This window comes from Rhipicephalus sanguineus, chromosome 4 (assembly GCF_013339695.2).
Source record: "Rhipicephalus sanguineus isolate Rsan-2018 chromosome 4, BIME_Rsan_1.4, whole genome shotgun sequence".
Taxonomy (NCBI): domain Eukaryota; kingdom Metazoa; phylum Arthropoda; class Arachnida; order Ixodida; family Ixodidae; genus Rhipicephalus; species Rhipicephalus sanguineus.
In genome coordinates, this window is record NC_051179.1 from 128,759,844 (window position 1) to 128,779,043 (window position 19,200).

The 19,200-nt window shown below is 47.3% G+C and overlaps 1 protein-coding gene across 8 annotated transcripts in view; it reads left to right on the plus strand.

The window, feature by feature from the left end:
- LOC119390677 (gastrula zinc finger protein XlCGF57.1) overlaps positions 1–19,200 on the plus strand; it is a 963,551-nt gene that overhangs the window by 786,588 nt on the left and 157,763 nt on the right. For 2 of the 8 annotated variants that reach the window (XM_049415123.1, XM_049415118.1), the window contains one exon: positions 10,720–11,711. The exons of 3 other annotated variants lie outside the window; for them this stretch is intronic. In XM_049415123.1, the coding sequence (XP_049271080.1) occupies positions 10,720–11,639 (920 nt within the window). In that variant the 3' untranslated portion in view covers positions 11,640–11,711. Of the gene's footprint in view, positions 1–72; positions 430–5,064; positions 5,288–10,719; positions 11,712–19,200 lie in introns of those variants that run through there. 3 more of the 8 variants (XM_037658361.2, XM_049415122.1, XM_049415125.1) reach the window with 3 other exon arrangements.

Here is a 19,200-nt window from a genome sequence, read left to right on the forward strand (position 1 = left end):
GATAGTCGTCCATTCTATCCTAACTCATCAACGTCTCCACCCTACGTTTAAGGTTTACTCTAGAAAGAACTGCTGTCAGACGTAGAACTTCGTCTCACCATGCCGTACGTGTGCGCTGCCTAGTGCTGTACGAGCACCAGTGGCCGAGACGATGTCCTCTTTCACAAGTTCCCACGTGAGAAAAAACAAGCTGCTCAGTGGATCGCTGCTCTAAAGAGAAGTGATTTCAAGCTTTCGAGAACCACTGTTCTATGCTCGAAACATTTTCGTGACAGTGACTACCAGCGGAGTTTATTGCTAATGCGTGTGATGGGAATTCCGGTGAAATCTGCTCGACTGAAGCCAGGCGTGGTGCCGTCTGTCTTCGTTTACGAACAGAATGAACCGCAGGCGCGGAGAGCAGCACTCTCGAAGAGACGAAAACGTGAGGTAAGTTGTAGCTTATTATACCGCACGTAGAAAAAATAATTCATGAGGCCGTACCACTCTGTGAAGGTGGAAGAACAGCGAAGGTGTGTTGCACACGGCACGGAGGTATATTGCCTATAAAAATAAATAAAGAATATACTGCCGAGTCCTCCGTTTTGCGTCAGCTTAGTGGGCCATTGGTGGGGTTGCCCACTTTCAATGGCACATACAGGTGCCCCAAAAGTAAAACGGAGCACGCGAGCTGTGGCCAAACGGAGCGAAACTAAGGGCGAAACTGCATGCCAGCGCGCTCTCTCAGAAGATGCGCAGCAGATAGCCAGAGTGCGTCGGCATATCCGGCTGACCCATACTGCCAGCTGGAGGGAAGCCGCGCTCCTACCATCACTGCTCGTTCGGTGATGCAGAAAGCGCATCGCCTGAACACACGTACGCGTTGCAGCGTGTCAGCGCGTGACTTCCTGACGCGGCGCCGCGCCAGAAGGTCACGCGCTGACACGCTGCAACGCGTACTTGTGTTCAAGCCTCTTAAGGGACACTAAAGGCATATATCAAGTCGACGTTGATTGTTGAAATAGCGGTCCAGAAACCTCGCAGTGCTACTTTTATGTCAAGGTGCTTATTTTGAAATAAAATCACGTTTTAGTGGTCCGCATCGCGTTAGCGCACTTCAAATCACCCGCCTGAAATCTGACTTTCATACGTCACTGCTGCCGTGCCCAATGTTGCCCGCCTTTACTGCGCGGCCGCCGACACTAGTAGCAGAAGAGCGAAAGTAGCGGGACCCACAGCAGCGACAACGGCCATCGAAGCTTGCCGCAATCGCCGCAATGGATGTGGACGGAGAACTTGACAACGAGACATTGGCTCGCGACGCTGGGCTCCAATTCAGCGGCTTGAGCCCTGATGAATGCGGTATGCTGCTGAGGGCTCGTAGTGCCGGCGTCGTTGCATGCGGCATTTTGTCGAACTTTCTGTTAGAGCGACTTTCACGAGCGCGCAAAACACACGCGGCAGTACGCAATCCCGAAACTACTAGCGAAGCAGGGCGCCGGGCGAAGCGCAGTTCGGCGAAAACGGAACCTTTGAACCACACGAGCCGTTCCCCATGGCAACGCCACAGAGGTTCTTTTTTCCATGAATCAAACGGAAACGAACAAACAGCATTTTATTATGTCTTTTGACGCACGGAAGGTTCTTTTTTTATTGCTGCTAGTTTGATTACTACTTTTTTATTGTAGGCAGACTCTCATAAGTCATCGGGATCACATTGAAAATGTCCCACTCATGGCGCTCGTCATGTGATACATTTAGATAAGGCATTAGGACAACATGAAACAAGGAAGTTTTTTTCTTTTTTTTTCTTTTTTTATCCTTCGAGCCTGGTGGCAGACATGTCACCGCCCCGTTATAAAGGGGACGCTCATAGCATCCATCCATCCATCCATTTAGCTTAATTTCTCGGTAAGTAGGGCACTGCTGTTGATAATATTGGCGTTTTAGAAGTTGTCATACATTGAGCTTTCACCCTGTATTTGCCTTTAGTGTCCCTTAAGCGCATGCCTCCGAAAATTTCATCACGACGCGGGCAAACAAATGCATAAAGCGTTAGAAGTGCCCCCTGACGAGCAGTGATAGTAGCAACGAACAGTGATGGTAGCCGGCGATAAGGCGAGCGTCAGAATATCGGGAGGGGTCAGCCGGATATGCCGACGCACTCTCGCTATCCTCAGCGCATCTTCCGATAGAGCGCACTGGCATGCAGTTTCGCCCCGTTTGGCCACAGCTCGCGTGCTCCGTTTTACTTTTGGGGCACCTGTACATGCTAGGTGTTTTAATTTTGCGGAGTTAATACTGGGAGTTTCGCTTAAAAAAAAGTAAAATGCCTGTTACTTAATGTCCAACTCAGGCGATTTTTCTTCACCATGTCAGGGTAATGGTGCTTTCATGTTGCTGAGGCGCTCTTTTCACGTTGCCAATAAGAGAAATGCTCAGCAAATTCGAATATAATTTTTAATAAGCGAAAAGACGCAATACTGAAACACCAATACCTAGCAGTATACTGTCTTCGCGTGACGTGTAAGCTGGTAAGAACCGGAAGTCGTGCAAGGCATGCCGATCCTGCCAGCTCGGAGTATGAAAGCGGCGAAAGCCGTGAAGAGCAGACACCCAGCGGAAAAGTGTCCACGCTGCACCAGCCGTACCACGGCTGTGACTGATCGTGACACGTGCATAAGTTCTTGGAAGCTGTCTAGACAATGACAGCTACGATTCGGTCGCATTCGAGACCAGTTAAAATCGCCGTTTCCCTTTGGTGAAGTAGAACACACTTGTTTAGTTATCTGCTTGCCTGGTTGCAACTGGCACCACCTGTCCAGGCCGCTCAAGCTCAAGTTTGTGGCTGCTGCGATTGGGTAAATCCGCATTTTCACAATGCCACGGCGCATGCGCCCTTCCTCTAGCAGAAAAGTCGCGAAACGCCTAGCTGTTGGTCTCGGAGTCTTTCGTTCTGGCGGTAACAGTTGTCCCAGCCCCCACCAATGCGGCAGAGTGCACCTCAGGAAATGTAAAAAGCGGATTGCTAAAGCTAAGAAGTTTGCGGACAAACCAACACATTTTAATGCTGTTATTGGAAAAGTGCACAAGCTTGTAGATAGCGGCATTTGGCATCGCGATGGTAGGATTGATGCAGTTTAATATAAATCAAGTATGAGCCACCTTTCACACGATGCACAGTTTACCGTATATGGATAGATCCAGTCACGATGAACCACATACATTACGGGAAGTGTTCCTGTACGGCGAAGTTTGCGCATGTGCACTCTTCAGCCGGTATGGTATTACCATACTTTCCGTGCGGTAAATCGGCACTGCTAGCTAAAACACTGTAACATCAAGAGGAAGGGTCGTTTGTTGCAAGCGTTGCTTGAATGTTATGGGGAATTGTGCACAGCCCATAAAACAACATCATTTCCTACGCATGGCACACCCACCCACAAGGAACATAATTTTGCACACACAACCGACGAAGCGCTGACCAAACACACATGATTGATGCCTTGTGGACAGAAGACGCTGTTGTGGCATTTTGGTTCCGTCACTCCTGTCGCTTTGCCACAAATGACGTCACAGGAACAATGTTGTGAATAATTGCGTGAAGCGAGGCGGGTCATTCGAGATAACCAATAAAATTCATTTGTCAACAATCTGCGTATCGCTTCAAGCTGTAATTTGGCATAATGACAGAATTGTGCAAGTGAACATACCTAACGAATTTTATTGAGACCAACCAACCTCAGAAAATCGCCACAGTTGGCCTTTAAACCTCTGTAGCTCTCTTCTGTCGCTGGTGATGCTTTTGCCGAAGGGCTCCGAACCGGGGCCTCTCTCTTCTGTGGGATGCCTCGATAGTCGGTAGTCTGTCATGTGCTGTTTGAAGTTGTCAACCGAGGCTATGACTGCATGACCACAGAAATTCACATGGACAAATTTTGTGAATGTGACTCAGACGCACTATTCAACATTCGAGTCGTAAAATGGGCTTTGAGAGTGTTGAAATCGTTGAATGCAATACTGCATAACGATTGAAGCCGTGGTGAACAAGAGTCAATATGAAAGACTCCATGCAGCATCCCGTTCGGGCGTTGTCTAAGTGATGTGCAAGCATTGAGCTTTAGTGTACATAGCAGCCGTCCCTGGAGTGCCGTCTTCGAGTGGCATTGGCAAGGCGGCTTTCATCTCCCAACCCTCGTCAGCCTCTCGAACACTATCCGATGGCATGCGCATCAGGCGACCATCAAAACACTTCTTTGACATCAAAATTTCGCAAAGTTTTTACTTTCCTGATGTATGTAGTCTTCCCTGTCGGCTTTACGTGTCCTGCAGAGGGCTTTTATTCCACTTTCATAAAATTCAATGAGGCCTTCATAGAAAGTGTTAGCTTTCTACATTGGTTTTTCGCTGCGGGTACTACGCATTAATTTACATAACATCAGTATGTAGCCTAGCTGTTAAAGAAATCATGTTCGGTAGGGGGTTTGCTGTTCGCGGAGTTATGACTGTGCACTAGAACCAGGAGAAGGGCTCGGAGCGGCCACACCACCAGTGCATCAAAAGTGAAGCGAAAACAGGGTAAAGCCACCTGTGGCACTATGATTGGTGGCCTGCAGTATGCGGTCATTTGTGAGCTGTGCGCAGTTCCACCAAACTGTCGAAGAGGTAGAATGCCTGCTTCCTACTCAAAAAACCCTGGTTCGAGTTGCAGCTAGAGATGGTGTTTTTTTTTGTTTACTACAACTTGTTACACTTGCATTAGTTTTCTTGTGTTGTTTCATTAAAACTCGCTTCAGTTGCTATTCTTTGTGACAAAAAGTCACACGAAATGTCAAGTAAAATAAAACGAACTGGAGAGTGAACATTAAGATATTTGTAGTGCCACCGAACAAGATTCAACAAAAACATAAAAACTCATATTTTGATTATCTGTTTCATATGCTTGGACGGGAGACCCACCCATTGGGGAAACGGCAGCACCAAGTAGTTCTAGCAAAACAGATCATGTAAAAGGGCTTTCATTTCTTTTGCCAGCAATAATCTTTGGTGTTATCCCTTGCAACAACACAAGCCAATTTATTTCAGGATGGCTTCGCAGCAGATCAAGTATATGATGCAGCACCAGGTCTGACTTGCGAGTTGGGACAAGCTGGAGAAACATCACCAGAGCCGCTGTGTGAGCCAGGCCATGCTGCAGATAAATCTGTTCAAGCGCAACTACTAACCCGCCACGAAGCATCACAAGCAAATGAAAAGAAAATTCTGTCAACAAGTGCTACACAAACAGAGCCTCAGGCTATTTCCTCAGGTATGTTTCTGCATTCGCCTTAAGCTAAAAAGGAAAGTCTGGGTCTTGCCCAAAGGGCAAACCAATAAATGTGATAGCAACAAATCGGAATGTTACACGAAGTAACACTCCTTTAGGATCTGATCTGGCGTTACTCTACAAAACAACGACATCAGCAGCTTATGTGAAGCACGCCATCACTTCCACTGCCTTTCTCAAAGCTCCCCAAGATAATTGGATCCAGTTTGCACTTGTGCATAATTCTGTGCACGTGGATGATTTCACATTTTCACTGGCATTCAATGTTTCTACATGTGGCTCCCAAAGTACAGTAGCTCTACGCACTTGTACTGCTCACGTAGTCTTCATGGAAGTAAAGGAACAGCTGGTATTGTGACAGCTATCTTCGTGGTTGGCACATTTCCTGTATTGCACTGTCTTGCTTGCGTTATGTCCGAATAAATTGACAACATATTGTGCCGCAGTCCCCACTATGCATTGGTTAAACAGAAGTCTTCTGAGTTTCTTTTGTCAGAGAGTTTCTTTTGTCAAACCCACTAAACTATAACTGTCTATTCATTGCTTAGCCCTTGCAGTGAAACTGTGATTTTTTATCCGCTCAGTGCCCTCTTCCTTGGTGCTTTTAGTTTTCCCATCAAAAGACCTGCCTAAGGAAACGACCGTCTGGCTAAAAAGTTCACTCTTCTAAACGTTTATTTTAAGCAGTGCTTTAGTTAGCGCTCCTAAAACCATTGACATGTGGGCAATGTGGTCTTCTCTTGATCTTGAGTAGACTAGTATGTTGACAACATGCACGTTGCAGAATTTTCCAACGAGCACCATGTTATACCCCGGTCACACTGGCAAGTTTAGTGTCATTTTGAGCGAGTGCACTTACGCCCCCAGAATGGCACTTTGGCAGCGCGCTGCTACACGAGAAAGGGAAGTGCACTTTGAAAATGATTGTAATGGCGATGGGTACTTAAGTAGCACAACAGGTATTTGTTATTTCAGGCAATGTTTCTTGAGTAATACTGTGTTACAGCTATAACCACCCCTTAAAATAAAATTTACCCACAAACGCGGCGGCTGCAGCCATTGCACGGCGTTGGGCATGCCCCTGGCGGTCGTGGCTGTAAACTGCCCGAGAACGAGAATAGCAAAGCAGTTTTTTGTATCATAGTATGTTTTAATGCATAAGAATATTCCTAATAAAGAAAACGATAGTTCAAAAATGCTATGAACTCGGCTTCGGATAATAACTTATTTATTTTCGAGCCACTGCTATTGAGGCTAGACACTCCGTCTCGGCGAAGTGAGTTTGGCGAACGCACTCGCCGGCAAGTGCGCTTTGCAGCGAGTGTCACTAAACGTTCCCGTTTGACAGCGTGCGAATGGCACTAGTGGCGAAGTGCACTCCCTCAAAGTACACTTAAGTTGCGCCGTGTGACAGGGGTATTAATCATTTCCTGGAACCACGCTCCAGAATTTTTCCATCGAAATAGGAGCCAGTTGTACTCATAGACATCAAAAGGCTTCATGAAAGAAGTGAACCTCTTGGTTTCTTCTTTCAGTGGTACTTGTCAATAACCCTTACATAAATCAGTCCTGGAGAACCACCTGCATCATCCCGTCTGGTCGATTATTTCATCAATGCATGGGAAACGGGAAGCAGTCGATTAGCTTGTCAACAAGTGTATAGTCATTGCACAATCGACACAACCCGTCTTTGGTACAATGGTAATCGGTGAAGCAAGTATGGAAGTTGGCGATCTGATAATGCCAGAATTTAACATTCCTTTGAGCTTTACCTAGGCTTTCTTTTTGTGGTATAGTCCATGTGGTTCGTTTCCCATGACACTTTTGTCTCGAAGTTCGAAAGGTACCTCAATTACTTTAGTTGCTGGGGCGTAGTTCACAACACATAAAAGCTCAGGAAATATTGGTGCAACCTCTTCAGAGCACGTGACTTTTCTGTATTGAGAGTGGACGAAGTTGAAATCTCGGTGGTGATGACGTCATTCCATGGAACATTCATTTTAAGTAGGTTCAGATCAGGCCTTGTCAAAAGGAAATCAAATTCTACTCCTGTAATGACAAGACTTTTCATGATCTGCTCTTGACTTCTATAATTCACTTTTACATACTACGTTCATTACGCTAGCTTTCAGCATGTTCCGTTGTAACTTGGGACTCTTAACAGCTCTCCCTGTGAAAATGCCTTTTTGTCCACTTGCTTCTCATTGATCAAACTGACTCATGCTCCAGTCTGCATGACAGCTGACACTTTGCAGTTACTTACAGTCATGGTACCGACAAAATGTTTGATTTCATAAAAAACACCATCTGTAGAATCGGTGTTTTGTCGTTAGTACATTTTCAGATCATGCTATTAGTTGTTTCACATTTGTCCAGTATGCAAGGTGTTACGCTGGTAAAGTAGTTGCCGTGTTGGTCTTGTGGCCTCGATTTAGGTTGGGCCTCATGTATTTGAGTAAAATGGGACCAGGTCTCTTGTGGTACGTATTTTAAGCATTGAAGAAGCTGATGTGAAGTTGATGGTGACATAATCTTCACTTATCTCTGGCAACCTTTCTCATTCTGTGTATAACTAGTGGCAGGATGCATGAATCTGGGAACGTGTAGTCCGCTTGCTGCAGTAAGCGCCTCTTCCTGAAATAACAGTCCAGCATATTCCTGCCTCTCTGCTTGTAAGAAATAGCTTAAAGGGACACTGAAGGCAATTGTTAAGGCGACATTTATTGTTCGAATAGTGTTCCAGAAACCTCGTAGCGCTTGTTTCGTGTCAAGAAAATGCTTATTTTAAATGAAACTCACGTTCTTGTGGTCCGCACAGCGTTAGCGCACTTGAAATCGTGCACGTGAAAAGGCCTCCTGATGTAGCATTTGCCTTGTCCAACGTTGTCCAGCTTTATTGCCTGGCAGCTGACGCTGTGGTTTCTGCTCTGTAGGGCACATTACACAAGATCACATGGACGCGGCATTTTCTCGAACTTTTCGTTAGAGTGACTTTCATGAGCGTGCAAGGTGCACGCAGCAGTATGCGATAATGAAACTACTACTGAGACGCGACCGCAAGACCGGAACGCAGCCCGGCAAAAACGGAACTTTTGCACAACCCGTGCCCTTCTTCACTGTAGCGTCAAGTTATTTTTTCCGTGAATCAAACAAACGCACAAGCAGCATTTTATTATATCTTCCAAAGCTCGAAATGTTCTTTTTTATTGTAAGTAGCTTTAATACTAGTGATAATTTGTGCTCGGGACTTATGACGTCATCGGGCTCGTTCCAAAACGTCCCACTGGTGGCGCTTGTAGTGTCCTACATTTACCTTAATTTCTTAATTAGTAGAGCACTGCTGTGGATAATATTGACATTTTAGACGTTTTCAAGCATTGACATTTCACTCTGACGTAAACTTTTATTTGCCTTTAGTGTCCCTTTAATCCTATAAGTCAACTTGGCTCACTTCAAAGGCTTGCAGAAAACTTTCTTTGTGGTTTTGAAGATTTGTGTTTCCCACGAATCTTCAATGGGACACATAGGTTATGCCATTTCTTAGCGTTCCCAGATGGGTAGGATTGTATGTTCATTATGCGATCTGAGTCATTTACCCGGCTGTTCTATTTGCAGACATACTGAAAATACTCCTGCCACACAGTCACACCAGCAGTACTACCATTGAACCCGTGTGGCTTCCCTGTATCTTGATGTAGTGCATTAGCTGTTATTATCTTCAAAATTACTTGTTGTTGCTCCATATATACTTGTCACTTAGCTGGGCTAATACTTTTACTATGTTTCTTGTTGCTGGCGATTGCCTTGCATCTGCTTCTGCACATTTTATCAAGCTTACATCTTCCCCTGAACTTCTGCTGTTTTTTTGGATTGCTCAAAAACTAGTCATATTCAATTATAATACTAAAAAATATAGTTGATTAAAAACTTTCTGTTGTTCTAGCCTGACTGATGCCAAGGGTAAAAGTTTAGTGACATCTTTTAGCCGTGAAAGAGCACATACACACGTGTGTGTATGTTGTATATTTATTTCTGGGTTTGCGCTCAGCCTAATTCAGTTGGAAGTGCCGCCCGTCCTGTCGTTGTGTGTTTCTTTGCTTTGTGTATGTGCTCTTTCGCGGCTAAAATGTGTCACTAAGCAAGTACCAACTAGGCCAACAAACAGTCTTGTTAAAAGGTAAAAGTTTTTTTGGATGTAGTCTTTGACCTCATTTCACAGTGGTCTGTGTGTTGTTGCAGATTGTTAGCAACCAAAAAATTGGAACCAAACACTAATTAGCATCCAAAAAACTGCATGCTTTGGATATTTCCAGAAGGGCATTGCAACATCCTTTCTTAAAAATTATTTGCCTTCTTGCACTTACGTTGCAGCCTAATCCATTGTAATCCATTGTGTGCTTGGGATTGTGATGGTGGTGTGACCATGTCTGGACTGCTACTTCGGATTGATTATACTGAAACGTATAAAATTGACTGTCCACTTTTTGCAGTGTTAGTCAATTGAAATCAGGAAGAAAGTCATGGATTTCATTGCAACGTTTGACTTTTTATCATCTGCTTGTTCTACAAAGCACTGCTTCACACTAGCTATTTATTAATGCACACTTTTGTTGTTAACATATCTGTCCGTACTGAAAGAAACAGTTCTGCAAATACGTTACCACAGTGCTGGGTAGTGGCACTTTGATATTACACTGCATGATGTAAACAGGGATCCGTAAACTGAAACACTGTCTGGTGAACCAGTGACTTTGCATTCGCAGGTGTCATTATGCTTTCATTGAAGCAGTATAGAGACATTAGTGGGAAATGTGTAAACTGTGGCAGTGTTATAAGCAAACAGTTCCTTGTGTTATCAACGTTCATGTCCTTAGAGTTCTAACACCAAAACCCTGGATGCCATTATAGCCCTTACAAATGTTTTTTTTCTTTGTTTTCTTCATACTTTCCAGTTTCTTCATTCTAATTCCTTTCACTCATATTTTATTTCTTATGCTTCATTTGTTGGAACGTGAAGTGCATCTTTTGTTGTCCAGTGCTTTATAGATACTCTTATGCGAAAAAAAAAGAACAGTAGGTGCTTTAATGACTGAGTGTTTGTCAGAGCATGTACAAAGACATTTGACTCTTTAAAGAGTCGGAATGCCATATAAGTCAGATTCTTTTTGATGGCACCTGGTGTTCACACGTAATAACCATAGCTTTCATGTGCAGCAAGATGGGAATTTTCGTTAGACGTGCTGGGTCGGTGCAATGTTGCCATTAAAGTGGCTTTGCTTTTGGTGAGATAAGGCGATCTTCTAATTCACTTACATGTGGAACGACCATTCCTTATTGCCTGCTGCTGTAGTTGAGTTCCATGCAGTGTATGACACATAATTTACATTGTCTTTGTTCGCTCGATGGCTTTGCAGGTTCCTTGTCTTTTACATCCCTGGAGCAGTCGTCTTCTTTAAAGTCTGTACGAGGTCGACTGAATTCCTGCCAACAGTGTGCCTATGTGACCCTGAACAAGTCAAGTATGAACAAACACCTTCTGAGACACATCAGAGAGCCTCCCTTTCAATGCCACTTGTGTCCAGCTGCATTCACTGAAAGTTACAGGCTCGTGGCTCACGTTCGCACCCACACAGGAGAGCGCCCCTTTTGCTGTGTCCACTGCAATACATCCTTTTCGCAGAAAGATCGCCTGAATAACCACATGCGCACTCACACAGGAGAGCGTCCCTTCTCGTGTATCCACTGCAATGCATCCTTTTCACGAAAAGGCAGCCTCAATGACCACATGCGCAGTCACACAGGAGAGCGTCCCTTTTCCTGTGTCCTCTGCAATGCATCGTTTTCGCGGAAAGACTCTCTCAAACACCACATGCGTACTCATACAGGAGAGCGTCCCTTTTCCTGTGTCCACTGCGATGCATCCTTTTCGCGGAAAGACTATCTCAAAGACCACATGCATACTCACACAGGAGAGCGTCCGTTCTCTTGTGTCCTCTGCAGTGTATCCTTTTCGCGGAAAGACACCCTCAATGACCACATGCGCATTCATTCAGGAGAGCGTCCCTTTTCCTGTGTCCACTGCAATGCATCCTTTTCACAGAAACGCTTCCTTGTTCGACACATGCGCGGTCACACAGGAGAGCGTCCCTTCTCCTGTGTCCGCTGCAGTGTATCCTTTTCGCGGAAAGACACCCTCAATGACCACATGCGCATTCATTCAGGAGAGCGTCCCTTTTCCTGTGTCCACTGCAATGCATCCTTTTCACTGAAACGCTTGCTTGTTCGACATGCGCTATCATGCAAGAGAGCATCCCTTCTCCTGTGTCCATTGTAGTGCATTCTTTGAGCAGAAAAATAAACTTGTGATACACATGCGCCCACACACAGAAGAGCATCCCTTTTCTTGTGTCCACTGCAACGCATCCTTTGTGCAGAGAAACAAACTTGAGTTACACATGCACCGCCTAAACTCGGGAGAGCGTGGCTTCTCCTGTGTCCACTGCAGTGCAACATTTTCGCAGTGATGCATCCTGGTGAAACACCTCCACACTCGCACAGCAGAGTGCCCCTTTTCCTGTGTCCACTGCAGTGCATTCTTTGTGCAGAAAAGCCACCTCGCAATAAAACGGAAAGGCGGGCTAGTTGGTTTGGTTGCATAATGATAATATTGCGCACGCAACACAAAGACACAGACGAAAAGTTCTGCGCTGGTCCTTGTGAACTTTTCGTCTGTGTCTTTGTGTTGCGTGAGCAATATTATCATTATGCCAGCTCGCAAGTCATATCCGCACGCACAGCGGTGAGCGTCCCTACTGTGAGCGTCCACTGCAATGCATCTTTTTCACGAAAACACCACGTTATGGACCACATGACGAGTCATCATGGAAACAAGAAGCCATGAAGGTGAGGTGCCTACAGGCTTTCGTTAAAAGGCCTGTAAAAAAACCCACGGTCCAAAATTAGTGATCGAAAGACATGCTGCCGCAAAAATTTTGCAACTAAGTTGTGTAGCATGTTAGTTACAGGGAGTCGGAACGACCTGCTTCGGCACGTTTTGGTTTCTTGCTCGGCCTTCCAACACTATTCGGCAGCGAAGAGGGTCAGGCTTAGCTTGTTGTCGTGACTATGCCCACTTCCGCAAAATAACACGATGTCAACGATTGCATCATCAGTATGCAGCCAACAATCAAGGAATGCTTCCTACGTATCGCTAGTGTCATAGCAGTACGGCGAGATGGCGCGGTGCAAGGCACCGGCTAGGTAAGCAAACACACTATGGTGCATGCGCCCTTCCCCTTGCGGTCTCAGATCTCAGCCGCTTTCGTTCTGTTGATGTCTGTTGTCGCGGTAGTCTCGGGCCCCTACCAATATGGCAGAGAGCAGCACAGGAAAATGAAAATGCAGCATGTTTGGCCAAAACTGCATCATCACAAGGCCAAGGTGCTGTTTTGTAGTGGACGAATTGGAGAAGTCGGTGCTTCGTAAAGTTGCCTTCGGACAACATTACATCACTTCGCAGGTGAAGAGGGCTCGACTGGCGTTGCAGTGGGGCGCAGGAATCTTTTTTCGAAATGGAGCGTCTTCATGGTACTCGGTGCTGTGATATTCGGAGCAGAGCTTGTTTGGGAGGTGTAAAACAAATCAGAGCTTGTTTACTGTCCCTTTAAAGAAGGGGGGGGGGGGCGTGGCGGGGAGGTATAATTTGTTAATCAAAGGCGACAGTGAAAGTTTGGTTTAAGTTTAGGAAAGACGCTTAGTTCGGCAACTCACAACGGAGGATGGCACGAGGTCATGGAATGGAAGTGCAACAGAGAAGCCAGCTTCTCGGAGGTTTTAGGTTCTATTCCCAGTGCCACTGTTCTTCTAATAGGCAGAGAAGGCATCCCAGCCTGGCGCTCGGTGTTGTGGGTACTCAATTCTTGAGAAGGTGGCCTGTTCTTTTCGCTGTACCCCTTTTCCCTCCCGCCAGCGATGCTGTGCCGTGCTTCTTTGTGAGTTGCTGAAATGTATGTGTTATTCTAAAGCACTGCTACTTGAGTATTCATACCAACTGTGATGAGGTTTATTGGTGTAATGAAGTTGCAACGAGGTCGCAATGAAAAAGGACCGTACGGCAACGCAGTGCAAGGCTGACGGAGGCGGTACAGGCTCTCATGCAATCAGAGCGCGGGTCGTCTTTCGTCCTCTTTAACAGGCGCATACTCGTTCGTGCATCTGCTCCACTACAATACCCCCGGGGTTAAGCGTAACCATCCTGGCGACTCATGGAGTACGTAGAATGAGGGGGTCGTAGTAGGGCTTGAGACGGTCGATGTGTACAGTCTCGCGCCCTCGACAGCGCAAATCTGGCGACTGTGTGAGGGGCTCGACGATGTAGTTCACCGGCGAGGTGGCATGAATGACACGGTACGGACCATGGTACCGCGCCAGAAGTTTAGAGGAAAGGCCAGGGACGTGGGGGGGGGGGGGGTACCCAAAGCCACACAAGGGAGCCAGCAGGAAACATAGGAGCTGGGTGATGAACGTCGTCACATTGCGTCTTTTGTCGACCTTGAGCTTCGGCTGTAAGGGAACGAGCCAACTGACTGCAGTCTTCGGCATATCTGGCGACTTCAGAAACTGGAGTGCACTCAGAGACATCAGGGCGGTACGGGAGTATGGTGTCCATTAGGTGGGAAGGTTCGCGGCCGTACAAGAGAAAGAACGGGGAAAAGCCGGTAATAATAATATCTGGGGTTTTACGTCCCAAAACAACGATATGATTATGAGAGACGCCGTAGTGGAGGGCCCCGGAAATTTAGACCATCTGGTGTTCTTTAACGTGCACCTAAATCTAAGTACACGGGCCTCTACCATTTCGCCTCCATCAAAATGCGACCGGCGCGGCCAGGATCGAACCCGCGACCTTCGGGTCAGCAGCCGAGCACCGTAACCGCTATACCACCGCGGCGAACCGGGGAAAAGCCGGTAGTCGCTTGCGTCGCGGTGTTGTAAGCGAACGTAACAAAAGGTAGTACAGTGTCCCAGTTGGTGTGGTCGGAGGAGATATACATCCTCAACATGTCGCCGAGTGTGCGGTTGAACCGCTCAGTGAGACCATTTGTCTGGGGATGGTAGGCGGTGGATTTCCGGTGAATGATGTTGCATTCAGCGAGGAGGGCTTGGATGACCTCTGACAGGAACACGCGACCCCTATCACTGAGTAGTTCCCGCGGAGCACCATGGCGTAGAATGAAGCTGCGAAGAATGAAAAGTGCAACTTCTCCGGCGGTCGCTGCCGGGAGAGCTGCAGTCTCAGCGTAGCGCGTGAGATGATCGACGCCGACAATAATCCACCGGTTTCCAGAGCCACTATGCGGGAGGGGGCCGTAGAGGTCGATACCCACGCGGTCAAATGGGCGAGCCGGGCACGGGAGCGGCTGCAACGTGCCAGTAAGGTGTCGCGGAGGTGTCTTGCTTTGTTGGCATGTAGGGCAAGACTGAACGTATTTCTGCACAAAGCGATACATTCCTCGCCAGTAATATCGCTGACGCAGCCTTTCGTAGGTTTTCAAGACGCCGGCGTGAGCACTTTGGGGATCTCCATGGAAATTCGCGCAGATGTCAGAGCGCATATGACTAGGGACAGCAAGGAGCCACTTCCGACCACCTGGCATGTAGTTGCGGCGGTACAGAATGTTGTCTCGCACGGAAAAGTGGACTGCTTGACGGCGTAGCGCTCTCGTCGAAGTGACAGCAGACGGATCGGTAAGGTAGTCGAGCAACAAGGAAAGGTATGCGTCTTTACGCTGCTCCGAAAGCATGTCAGTGGTGTCGAGTGGTGACAAGGTGTTAAAGAGGGGTGACAGAGAAGCCACATCTGGTGTTATTGGCGAGCGGGAGAGTGCATCAGCATCCGCATGCTTGCGTCGTATTCCTGCAATCGAAGTGCCCAACGGCCCAGGCGTCCCGACGGGTCTTTCAAGGTGGAAAGCCAACAGAGAGCGTGGTGGTCTGTAACCACGTCGAAAGGACGGCCGTAAAGGTACGGGCGAAACTTCGTCAATGCCCAGATTATCGCCAAGCACTCCTTCTCTGTCACGGAGTAGTTTAATTCAGCCTTCTTGAGAGCACGACTTGCATAAGCCACAACGTATTCACCTTTGGTGCCTTTCCGTTGTGCCAAAACTGCACCAAGACCGACGCCACTTGCATCGGTATGAATTTCTGTGGAAGCAGTGGGGTCGTAGTGACAAAGGATAGGTGGTGAGGTAAACAGGCGGCGCAACTGGCGAAATGCGGCATCACATGCAGGTGACCATGCTGAGATACCTTTGCTGTTGGCAAGCAGACTCGTCAAAGGTGCGATGATGGACGCGAAGTTGCGCACGAAGCGGCGAAAATAGGAGCAGAGGCCGACAAAACTTCTGAGGGCTTTCATCGATGTGGGCTTTGGGAATTCGGCGACAGCTCGAAGCTTATCGGGATCCGGAAAAACGCCGTCTTTTGAGATGACATGTCCCAAGATGGTTAGCTTCCGTGCTGCGAAGTGGCACTTCTTGGTGTTAAGTTGTAGGCCCGCAGAAGTTAGGCACGTGAGAATTTCGTGCAGACGAGCAAGGTGTGTCGGGAAATCTGCTGAAAAGACTACTATGTCGTCCAGGTAACACAAGCAAGTCTTCCACTTGTGGCCTCGAAGGATGGTATCGATCATGCGCTCAAATGTTGCGCAGGCGCGTTGCAGAGCCCAAATGGCATGACGTTGAATTCATATAGGCCATCGGGCGTTACAAAGGCTGTTTTAGGGCGATCACACTCAGCCACGGGCACCTGCCAATACCCAGAACGCAGATCCAAAGATGTAAAGTACTCGGCGCCTTGTAAACAGTCAAGAGCATCGTCTATTCGCGGTAGCGGGTAGACGTCTTTTTTCATAATCTTGTTTAAGCGGCGATAGTCAACGCAAAATCGAATGGTGCCATCTTTTTTCTTGACCAATACCACAGGTGATGACCAAGGACTTTGAGAAGGCTGTATGACTCCACGTTGAAGCATGTCATCCACTTGCTCCGTAATGACGCGGCGCTCTTCGGCGGAAACGCGGTAAGGCCGCTGTCGCAGGGGCGAGTGGGAGCCGGTGTCGATAGTATGACTGATTAGAGTCACTTGAAAAATTTCAGAGTATCGCATCTGTTTTCCGTGCGCCGCCGCCGACGCGATTGGCTTACTCGCATCACGTGACCTTTCGCCGCCATATCCCTTCCAAGCGCTTTGGGTGCAGGCGCGTTCAATGCAGAGCGTGGCCGGACATTTAGCAGTACCACGGTCCCCAGAAGTACTTCGTCGCTTTTTTAAACGCGTCATGCAGACAGGGGCGTAAGCAGACATTTTTTTCAGGGGGGGGGGACCTCCTCGATCTGAAGTGGACGTATGCCATGCTACGTATGCCGTGCTATGTATGCCACGGGAAAAAAATTTCGGGAGGGGGGGGGGGGGGGGAGGGGCACGGGCCCGGTGTGCCACCCCCTGGCTACGCCACTGCATGCAGATGCCATAAGAGAGTAGCTCACCATCAATCGAACGTTACTGATGAGCTACTCTGGGAATCTCGTTTGCCGTGTGGGAAAAATTAATGTCAAAGAGCGCCGTTCTACGTGGCTACATAGTTGGCCTGAACGAATTCGCCCCCCTCGAATAACACTCCTTCCTACAGTGAACTACACTAAGATTGCTGGAAAAAATATTATGCGACAGGATACTTCACCTTTTCGGTTCGCTATGGTCAGCAATATTGAAAACTACATACCTTTCTATTTGCTCGGCTGTTTATATCTCGATCTGTTGAACAGATTAGGCATGTTATCCGAGTATAAGCGTGTCACGCACGAGAGCGAATTCGAAGATTTATTAAAATAATAACTGTTTACTGGTATACCTTGAAGGCAATTGTGGCATGATCATTTAGCATTGCACAAAACAGAAGCATGAAACTCTGTTGATAAACTTGGTATAAGGCAACGTTATCAAGCGTATTTTTAAATTTGTTGCAAAAAAATGCTGCTAATGCTGCATTGCGCCGAGCCTACCCTTAAAATACTGTATAGTTGGTGAGAAATGGTCACAGCAAAAAAAAAAGCAGATCCCACGCATTGAGCGAGTCGATTTTATGCGAGCCCCTAGGTCTATATACATACTGTGCTGCAGTAGCATGCGCTTTAAAAATTCCGAGATGCGCTATTTCTGATCAAAAGAACATAAAGCACCGTGCCGAGGAAGTTTTCATTAGAGCGCATTATGAAAAAAAAAAGTGCAGCAGTGCAGAAACCGAACCCCAGCTGTTTACGCGCTGGCAACGCCAAAAAAAGAACTGTTTGTCGGAACAGAGCAAAATATTTGCAAATTCATTGCAACGTTGAGAATATTAAGGAGACAAGAAATAGGAAATGAAATAATTAAGTAGTGATGTCAATCATTTTTGATGGCCTTCTACGTATGGCAAGATAAGATGCACCTTACCTACCGAACACCGATTCGCCCGCGCGTTCGGCTGCTGGCGTTCCGAATCAAGACGTCGCGCACAACTTCCAATTACCGTACACGCACAACTTCTATTACACATATCAACCAGTTGAACAGCAAGCACGGTGCGCAAGCAAGCTATGCGTCAGCGATCAGTCGAAGGACGCAATGTTGAATGTTCTCGATGTTGTTCGATAACGTTCTCGAGTGCAGTGAACCTGAACACCGACTGCAAAGCTAGCGCAAAGAGTCAAGATTCACCAAATGTCGAAGTAAATGGCATCTCGCATGATGTCACAGCGCTAATGCAACTATGTTTACAGCCCCGGACCTAGCGAACACGCCCGGGCGTGACACGAAAAGAGACTGATGAAGCCATGAAGAGAGTTCGCGAGCACTGGCAACATTCGCCGTACGTTTCATCAGTTACACCGCTAACCGCGCAGTCGATCCATACCTGTCGATGACTCGAAATCACTTCTAATATCCTATTGAAGAAACACACACACATAATGCCGTTCTGCCGAGCGTAACACGTCACTGAGGCTAAAAGATCGGTCACTTCTCAACACACGCTAGCAACGCGCCGGACGGTCTGGAAGGGACATGGCCGCCGCCAACCAATGTTGCCCGCGTGCAGCCTACCTTTGCGGTACTCTGATTTTCCAGTGACTCTATGACTGATAGTCGTGGTGCGGCGCCTAACGAAGGTTGTTGAAAGTCGAAAGAAGAGATAAACTTGTTAAGGAGATCAACAAGTTGGCGGCGATGAGAGGGGGAGAGGTTTGCGTCAATGGCGTTGTCGAATGCTGACGAACTTGATGGCTGAGATGCGGGAGTGATTGTGGCGATGTGACAACATGTGGTGTCATCGGGAAGATCAAGATCACCGATGTGGTCGACAGGTTGTACAGATCCTAAACTTTCACCACGGGGTAAGGCAATGGGGTAGTTGCAGTGGTTTGTAATCAGCATTATGGTTGACCCAGACGCAATTGTGAGAACGGCAAATGGGAGAACGATGCCCTTGCGTTCAGTAAACAATGGAGATGGCGTAAACACTACCGTGGCGTCAGGTTGAGCAGTACACGAAAGGGTAATAGGGACTGAAGCTTCCGGAGGCAAGGTGGTGTCGGCATCAATGATGAGTTTGCAGGGAAGGAGAGAGGTCGGGAGATGAAAATTCACATGTTGACACAAGGGACACTTCCGCACGTGAACAATCGATGATAGCGTCATGACGTGAAAGGAAATCCCAACCCAGGATGACGTCATGAGAGCAAGATGGCAGGACAAAAAATTCGACGATGTACATAATGTCTCGGATGACGACGCGCGCCGTACACACCGCTGAGGGATGAATGCGTTGCGCGCTAGCCGTGGACAGCACCATGCCA